Genomic DNA, 9,249 nt, shown 5'->3' on the forward strand with positions numbered 1-9,249 from the left:
TTCTCCTGCACCCAGCAGAGCATGAGAAGCTGAAAAAGTCCTTGACTAATATAAGCACTACTTAGCAACAACTAAAACATCTCCACGTTATTAACACTGGTTTTAGCACAAATCCAAAACACAGCCCCATATTAGCTACTATAAAGAAAATTAACTCTATCCCGGCTGAAACCAGGGCAAAAGGATACCATCAAGTATTTAAAATTCATTCTTCTTTTGTAACAAAACAAAACAAAAAAACAAAAATAAATCAAAAAATTAAACAAAAAAAAAAGGGAGAGCAGAGCAGCAATGGAAAGTCCCCCAGACAAATTTAAACTACTAAATGCAAATCCCTGTAACAACATCCAGCACCACTGAAGCTGCTCCAATTTGAGCTGTGTAGCTGTGTCCCTGCATGCAGCTTTGTGAACATCTGGCCTCTTGCTGTTTTGTTACAACCACTGATAGCCAATAGGGCACACACATAACTCTGGGCTTGAGCACTCCGCTGCCCCTCGGACTGACTTCCAGTGACAACTTGCTCTCACCAGCAGCTTAGGGTGGATCCAGTGAGCACTAATGAGGGGAAAGAGGTGTGAAACGACTCACAGGTCTGCAGGGGTTAGAAACACTTAAGGATTTGCAGGCTCAAGCCCTCACAGAGCCTTATGCCTACATTTAATCTTGCAACCTGGGAGCCTTTCCCAGCAGACTCCACAGGATTGTTTTCAGTGCCTGGAGTGAAGGTTTTTCAGATCAGAACATCAACTTGCATGCATACCACCTTCTGGCATGCTTCCTCCCTCAGTTTTAGAAGAGGAAGAGGATAATCTATTGCAGTAACAGCCTCTTTATTACAGGACTTGTATCACACCTGCCGTAATATGGCTTCAAAAATGATGGAAACAATATAGGTGTTCCACAGTTGCTGCTCTACACAGGAACAATCTGCTGTTGATGTTATTTTAGTTTTTCCTTCTTTGGCCATGATGATACTGAAGTATCATTTTCACAAAAGTAAAGTCAAACTAGATTCAAACCCATCTGTACTAACAGTGTGTTCTTAGTAAGCTCTGTGCCTACTGCAGCCCAACTATAAATTTAGCATTTTTGTGAAATTCTGAGAAAAACAAGCAGGCTATCATTGGAGTGCCCACCCTTACCGCAGGCTTTAAACTCACAGATAGACCTTAAGTGTAATTCTCTTGATATCAGTGTCGTGTTTTGAACTTTCTTGAACTAAAGAATGCAGAAGAAAGGGTGCAGGAGAGGTGGAGGGAGTCCTGTGACCCCTAGAACGTCTAATCTTCCTCCTTGAAGGATGGCTGGGGGAGGTGTTTACTGTTTTCTGTGTTGGAAGTTCATCTAAGAAAAGTAAAGCAACTACAAGATGAAAACCGAGGATCTGAAAACGACAATCTCAAGAGCGCACTGCCACAATGGTTCCATTTAACAATAGCCAGAATTTCTAGCTAAGCAAACAACAAGAATTTACCTTATAGCAACCACAATTTTTCCTACATGCAGAGCACATTCCCAGGGCCTAAGTGCCAAAAATGCATCTCTCACACCACAGTGTCTGCTGAGCCATGCACTGCACCTGCAGAGCCTCAACCCTTCCTTCTAAGGGCAGGAAGGTTCCTGCAACCCCAACAGCCACTTTGCTGCTCAGAATTGCCATTGAAGGGCTCTCTCCAGCTACAGAAGGGGAGGGCACGTGGTCAGACTCCTGTGTATCTTGAGAAATTGTAGTAAGGCAAGTATAACCATTCTTTCTTCTTAATTATCTACCCATAGTGAGCCAGTTCTTGTTGACAGCCAGCAGAATACCCTTTAAGGACAGGACTGCAAGATTGGTATAATACTGATGAATCACTTGGTTAAACAGGAGCTCACACCTACAGGCACGCACTAGAAAGCCATCAGTGAGTACATAAAGCAAGCTCCAGGCAGCTGATACACAAACGTCACTTACAAGGACTAAACTAAAGCCAGTTGCTGAGGTCCGCAGGTGGAATAAAATCATTAGTGAGTGCGGTTATATGCACGTATATACATGAGGAAAAAATCATGTTGGAAATTGAGCACCTAAATTTAACAACTCATTTCCTGTGGTAGGAAATACTCTCCTGCCAAGAAAAAGTAACACATTTCTCTTTCTTGATGTCAGCTATCCAAGTTGAGAGGCTTTATTTGAACAAGCTACGGAGATAAATTCTGGTGAGGTCACCCATTATACAGGCCAGACTAGGCAACCTGCAGAACACTTCCAGCTTTAAAAATCTAAGTATCTGTGAACAGTGTTCAGCTTGACTAGCTACCTCATGTGAAATCCCAAAACTGCCTTAACTTCATCAGGACTCCAAGTTAGTTATCTGAAGAGCAAGAATGCTCTTTTCCCTTCTTTAGTGAAAATCAGAATTTAACCGTAACTTTACCTTCCCTTTCCAAAAGGCTCTAAAAATTGAGTTTCCTAAACGGATGCAAGGATCCTCAGTTTTCTTTAGTGTATCCCAGCACTGTGGATGTTGACAAGTAACCGTACCACAAAGAGTTTCATCCCACTGGCTCACATCTGCAGTCGTCATCTTTCCAACCACTCCAGCAGGGAGAGCAGGAAGATGGTATCATCTATGTAAATACTCTGCAAAACAGAAAATTTGTGCAAATTAACTTAGCAGGAAAAAAAACTCAAAATATTGAGGATGTATACAGTGTGGAATAAAGTTAACAGAACAAAATTGTGGAGGAATCAGGTTGTCCTCAGGTGTGGGTACATCCTAGGTCACGGTGGGCTGACAACCTCGCCTTATATCCTGTAGCTCCAGAGCTTTTATATTAAAACAGCTTTCTGGTCTCATTTAGCTGTCACATGTAAAACATGAAACACGTTAAATGTGACTTGCAGAGGTCAAGCTTACCACCACAGGTCACATTTTACACTGGTACAAAAAAAATTGCACTTTGTGGCACAGGTATAAATACAGTGACACACGAGCAGTGGCTTGGCTAAGCCAGACTGAGCAGAAAAGTAAAAAGTATGAGACAATATTGTCCTTCTGTACCTCATGAAAGCACAGATTACTACTTTAATAGATGTACTTTGACTTGTAATTAAAAACAAATATATGCACAAACCATCTTACTTGTTATTGTACTAGTGACCAAGGCAGCCAAGAAAGAAGAGAGGCTGTTATACCAGGAAGACACACACAACTCGATAGCAAGTGCCTGGGCTTTGCTGGTGAGCGGGGGAGCTTTGGGCTGTACCCCTGGCTCTGGGCCTGTTCCTGCCCCATCCTACCCCCTCGACAGACAATAACCCGGTTCTCAAATCATGTCCAAAACAGCCTCACCCTCGGGCAAAAAAGAAGACAAAACGAGCTGCAGCAGCTTGTTTAGGAGCCCTTCTGACGGCTCTCCTAACAGCAGCAAGTCAACAGCCCGTCCGTAGCACCATCTGTTACGGTTACAAATGGATCAGTTACAATCGGTCATTGCCATCATTAAAAAGTAATGCATCACCCGCTGCAGCATCTCACCTCCGAGAGCCATAAAGTGACCATAAAGTTAACAAGAGAATCCATGAAAGTGTGCTAAAAATGAGACTTGAGAGACATGGTTTGTACACACAGTGATGGTTTTTATTAATCCAATCACTATAACTGGGAAGGTCACCAAGCCCTCGCGCACACGAGCCTTTGTTCAGGTCTGACCCTTGCGTACCCAAAATGCTGCATACAAACCCCAGCACGCTGTTACGCCTGACCCCAACAATAACCTTTACCTATAAACTTGTCTCACAAGTGTCTGTAAACTATCCCCGTTACAGTAATACTGCCTTTGCTACTGGAAAACAAACGCTTCCTATGGAAAAAAAGCTGCCTTGTCAGTCACTGTTCTCAATTTCAGCTATCACCCTGACACAGTACCCCTTCTTGCGCTCTGGGCTGACATTATTTATTTATCAATTATATCATTACATTACTTTAATGACCTTGTCAGGTTATCAATAGCGATAAAGTCTTGTGATATTAGCAGGAGTTTGGGCCGGGCATGGGGTGGGGTCTGTGGGGCAGTGACGGCTCAGCCGAAGGTACACGCACAGGCCACGCGCCCTCCCGGTCCCAGTGTTTTCCCAAAAAGTGGGTTCGTTCACCCAGGGTGCAAAACACCAAACTACACACAGAGCGGAGGTATTTTATTCATTTCATCTTTGCACAGATGAGTGCTAGGTGGTAACTCCGCAAAAGACACTACAAGGCATTTTTGCAGATGAATGTGTCTGTAACAGCCAATATTGCCGCTCCCCAGCTGATCATGGGTTAGTTTCTTTCTCATTTCACCTTAGAGGTACAGCTCCCTTTAAATTGCCGTGCATGCTCAGAGAGTGAGGGGCTTATTTGAGTCGGGGGTTCTCCGGCCTGTGGGTGTGATTTTTAGTATTATAATGAGGATAGTTCACCTACAGGACACTTAGTTTTAGCTCTTACCAACATCCCAATTAGTTGTCCTCCTTGACTATATACTTCATCACCCAGCTTTTGGCATCTTCTGAGGCAGGATGTTCCCTTTGATCAGTCTCTCAGCTCTTCAAGGATATAGTTGTAAAACAAACACTTCCCTCTCTCTCAGCTCCCTTCTCTGGCTGCCAGATTCTGTTTTGCCAGGCTCACACAGGTCATTATTGCTTAGCGGAAAATTCCATTTTCTTCAGGATATCCCCAGCACTGCAGGGAGACCAGAAGCCGTTGGGGGTGGGGGCATTACCTGTCATTTAAAATAACTCCCAAAACACACAAAGTATTTTTAGAGAGGAGACATTGTTTTATTCTGTGCAAGGTGGAATATTCCCACAAATCAAGCACCCCTACTGGACTTCATTTTGACATTTATACATGGCACTTAACACACCATGCCTATCTAATACATAATCATTGACCTGGCTGAGCATCCTCTTCTTCCATTGGTCTGTGTCATTTCTGCTTAATTTTAAAGCTACGGTGTGATTTTCATTCACTACCCATGCTCAAAAGGAGTGGGGGGTTACTCATTTCATCCCTCACTTGAGTCGAGGGTCGCAATCTCCCCCCCCCGGAATGACCTTCCCCGCCAGGTCCTGGGCTTTGGCAATTGTCCAGTTTTTCAGCGCCTTCTGGGCAAGATGTTCCTTGTTATCGCTGCTGACTGAGTTGTGGCCTTCCCTTATCTTCACAACCTTCCTTGTAGCAGGATGTTCCCACTGTCAGTCCTTGAAGTTCTACTGAGATGTATTCTTTTGGGAGGCTCTTGTCAACGAGGCACTCATTGCTGATACCCCTCCGTCCAGCCTAAGCTGTATTTACTGCCTTGAACATCCCCAGATCCTCAGGTGTTAGTTTCCGCTCCTAACTGTGATCTTTTCTTAACCACTGCTAACTCCTGCACTATTTCTATCTCATCCAAGAAGAATGTACACGTTCCAGGTAATGGGGAGGGGGGGTGCAGGGCACACACCTGCCCCCATGGCCCAGCCCACCCCCCCACGCCGCTCCAAGCTCCCAGCCGCACACGTGCGCCGGGAGGCAGGTGGGGAGGGAGGGAGGGAGGGAGGGAGGCAGGGAGGCTGGCAGGCAGGCTGGGAGGCAGGCAGGCAGGCTGGGAGGCAGGCAGGCAGGCTGGGAGGCAGGCTGGGAGGCAGGCAGGCCGTCAGGCAGGCAGGCAGGCTGGGAGGCAGGCTGCTCGGCAGGCTGGGAGGCAGGCAGGCAGGCAGGCTGGGAGGCAGGCAGGCAGGCTGGGAGGCAGGCAGGCAGGCTGGGAGGCAGGCAGGCAGGCTGGGAGGCAGGCTGGGAGGCAGGCAGGCCGTCAGGCAGGCAGGCAGGCTGGGAGGCAGGCAGGCAGGCTGGGAGGCAGGCTGGGAGGCAGGCTGGGAGGCAGGCTGGGAGGCAGGGAGGCTGGGAGGCAGGGAGGCAGGCAGGCAGGCAGGCAGGCAGGCTGGGAGGCAGGTAGGCAGGCTGGGAGGCAGGTAGGCAGGCAGGCAGGCAGGCAGGCAGGCAGGCTGGGAGGCAGGCTGGGAGGCAGGCTGGGAGGCAGGCTGGGAGGCAGGCAGGCAGGTAGGCAGGCAGGCTGGGAGGCAGGTAGGCAGGCAGGCAGGCAGGCAGGCAGGCAGGCAGGCTGGGAGGCAGGCTGGGAGGCAGGCTGGGAGGCAGGCAGGCAGGCAGGCAGGCAGGCAGGCAGGCAGGCAGGCAGGCAGGCTGGGAGGCAGGTAGGCAGGCTGGGAGGCAGGCTGGGAGGCAGGCAGGCTAACTGGCCGGCGGGCTCGCTCGCTCCCATCCTCGCCACCCCTTTTCCCGCCGCCGCCCCGTCACCAGGCAACGGCGGCCGCGGGGCGGGGCGGGGCGAGCGGGGCCGCGCTGCACGCCGGGAGGGGTCAGAGGTGAGGGGGCAGCGGCGGAGCGCGCGCTTCGGTCCGGCCGCTCCGGGCGGTACCGCACGAGCCCCCCTGGGGACCGCCACCCCCCCGCCCCGCCCCGCGTGACGCCCCGCTTGCCTTGCAGGAGGCCCAGGATGGCGGAGAGACCGGAGGACCTGAACCTGCCCAACGCCGTCATCACCCGCATCATCAAGGAGGCGGTGGGTGCCGGCACGGGGGGGGGCGCCGGTATGGGGGGGGGGGGCGGCGGGATCCGAGGCTCGTCCCGTCAGCGGCTGTGCTGCCCCGGAGGTGCTGGTGCTGGTGCCGGTGGCTTTGGCGGGGCCGGCGCCGGTGTTGGGGCCGGGGCCGGGGCCGCCCCTGCCGGTCCCCGCGGCCGCCTGCGGGGAGACGCGGCCCCTCCCGGCGCCGGAGGGCCGGGGCCGCCTGCGAAACCCCGCCGCGACGCTCCAAGCAAGAGCCAAGTCCGAAGGCAGCGGAGCCCCGCGGGGGGCGGCTGCCCCAGCCCCCGCGGGATCGGAGCAGAAGCCCGAGAAGCATCTAGAATGATCCCCGGTCATTAATTTAACGATACGTTTGGTCTTGAGCCGTGAGACTTCAGAGAACGGGTCTGGGTACCGCGGGGTGACCGGTCTGCGCCAGGGAGTCCGTATTTACCGGCTGAGTAGCGCCGGTGGGGGCCGGGCCCGCCGCTGCCCCAGGAGTTACCCTGCTCCCGGGCAGCGGGAGCGCAGCCGTGTGCTCCTTCCGCTGGCATCAGTTTCAGCGACAGCATCCGAGATCAACGTTTAGCTTCCAGGTGTGCTGAGACCTCCGAACGCCGTAGTAGAACTGACACGGGAATTGTGCGGGTTTAAGTCGCTTAGAGCAGCTGCTGATAGAAGTGGAATTTCTTTTTCAGCTTCCCGATGGAGTAAATATTTCCAAGGAAGCTCGGAGCGCAATATCTCGAGCGGCAAGCGTGTTTGTGCTCTACGCAACGTCATGGTAAGAATTTGTTGCATCAGATGACCGGTGCAGTTGATTTATAATTCATCGCTCTGCTGCCCATCCTGGAGATCTTTTCCCAGCGTTTCTTTTGGTATTGCCTCTCTGTATAACTAAAACAACCTTGAGCGCAGCCCAGTCTACCAGCAGCAGCGGTTGGGTTTGGACTGCCCGTAACAACCCGTGAAGGAGGCAGCTTGGCTCTGCCCCAGTGGTGGCAGAGACAGGAGGGGTCCCAAACCGCCGTTAGCCTTCAAGTACGGCTGCGTGGCTTCTCCTGGCAAAGGCGAAAGCCCTTTGCTGACTTTCCAAGCTGCTCACATTGCAATCGCCTTAGGGCAAGCTTGAGCCAGCCCAGCCAGCCTTGGAGCTGGCCTCAGAGGACACGGTAAGGACTCTGGGGAGGCTCTCGTTGTGACGGGGGCAGGAGTGGCAGGCAGTCACTTCTCTGGTGTCAAGTGCTCGCGTGGCTTTGGGGAATTGTCACCTTACAGCCTGTGTTCAGGCTTTCTCCTTCCACCCAGTTGGAGAAAAGCAGGCAGAAAGCTAATGATGTGGGAAAGCAGTGCGACTAGATGAAAGCACAGTCACCATAAACATGAAGGTATCTTAAAGTACTATTAGAAAGTGATTTAAAAAATCCCCGGATGTTTAGTAGATGGCTTTTTCTTTTTTGAAGTTGCTGTCACTTTATATAAACAAGACTAAATTGGTGACAAGACCAATTAACTCTATTTTCCTTCTTTTTTGACTAGTGCAAATAACTTTGCCATGAAAGGGAAGAGGAAAACGCTGAATGCTGGCGATGTTCTCTCTGCCATGGAGGAAATGGAGTTTCAGCGATTTGTAGCCCCTCTGAAAGAATCACTGGAAGGTATTGTTCATGTCAGGGGAGACTAAGCAGCACCGAGTCCTGTTTTCCTCGAACACTGGACAAGCAACACTTACTTGCCTGTCTTGTTTCTCTTCTCTTTGCCCAGCATCCTACACTGCAGTTTGCCTGGGGAATAAATAATGTGCACCTTAACAGGACTGGGATAACATTATTTCACAACTGATGAGGATTGGGAAAGTCTCATCTGCTGTCACTCCCCTATTTTTATCTAAGGAAAGCCTTAGGTGCTGCCTGTAAATGTGAACTGCTGCGTCCTTTTCAGCATTTTTCTGCTCTAACTTAACCTGATTTCCTATGGAGCTGGTCAGCACAGCTCAAACAATAGGGTGAGTTGCTGCTTTGAGTTCACTGCTCCCCTTGTAAGCCTGGAGAGCAAGTGGACATTGGACTTCAGCTCCTGCACTGTTCGTGCCGTGGGAACGCTGCCTTGCAATTCCTCAGTGTTCTCTTTTTGTTTTTTTCAGTTTACAGGCGTGAACAGAAAGGAAAGAAAGAAGCAAGGAAAGATAAAGACAAGAAGGCGGACTCAGAGGAGCAAGATAAGAGCCGAGAGGAAGAGAATGATGATGATGATGAAAGGATGGAGGAAGAAGAGCAAAATGATGAGGAAGAGGTGGACAACTGAGCTTGCTGATGAGACATGCAGGGGCTGGGTTTTGTTTGGAGGGATATAAACGCTGTAAATCAACCTTGCTGTGTCCCCTCTTGTTTCCAGTAGAGCTTTGTACTGTTGCTCTGGGGCCCGTCCCTTTTTGGCTTTAACTTCTACGTACCGGACTTTCGCTATGCTTTCCTCGACGAAGGACGGCTCCTCCCCTGTGCAGGGGACTGGGCACCCTCCCCGGGTCCTGAGCAGACAAGAACGGGACTGGGCTGTTTTTCCCCTGGGTTGGCTCTGAAATAGAGGAAAAAGAGAAATGCGGGATGCTCGTTACAGAAGCTGGCCAGGAGAACTTGAGAGACTGTTGAATAA

At 50.6% G+C, this 9,249-nt stretch overlaps 1 protein-coding gene across 2 annotated transcripts; it reads left to right on the top strand.

Annotated features, from left to right (window-relative positions):
- The first annotated feature begins 5,429 nt into the window (after window positions 1–5,429).
- POLE3 (DNA polymerase epsilon 3, accessory subunit) lies at window positions 5,430–8,965 on the top strand. 2 transcript variants are annotated; one of them, XM_075112596.1, is made up of 5 exons: window positions 5,430–5,447; window positions 6,519–6,594; window positions 7,296–7,381; window positions 8,137–8,255; window positions 8,741–8,965. In XM_075112596.1, the coding sequence occupies exons 2-5, from the start codon at window positions 6,529–6,531 to the stop codon at window positions 8,899–8,901; spliced, it is 432 nt and encodes a 143-aa protein (XP_074968697.1). In that variant the 5' UTR covers window positions 5,430–5,447; window positions 6,519–6,528; the 3' UTR covers window positions 8,902–8,965. The 2 variants fall into 2 exon arrangements, with proteins under 2 accessions (XP_074968697.1, XP_074968696.1); XM_075112595.1 differs by lacking the exon at window positions 5,430–5,447 and adding an exon at window positions 6,360–6,397.
- Window positions 8,966–9,249: the final 284 nt, after the last annotated feature.

Source organism: Phalacrocorax aristotelis, chromosome 17, assembly GCF_949628215.1.
Source record: "Phalacrocorax aristotelis chromosome 17, bGulAri2.1, whole genome shotgun sequence".
Classification (NCBI taxonomy): domain Eukaryota; kingdom Metazoa; phylum Chordata; class Aves; order Suliformes; family Phalacrocoracidae; genus Phalacrocorax; species Phalacrocorax aristotelis.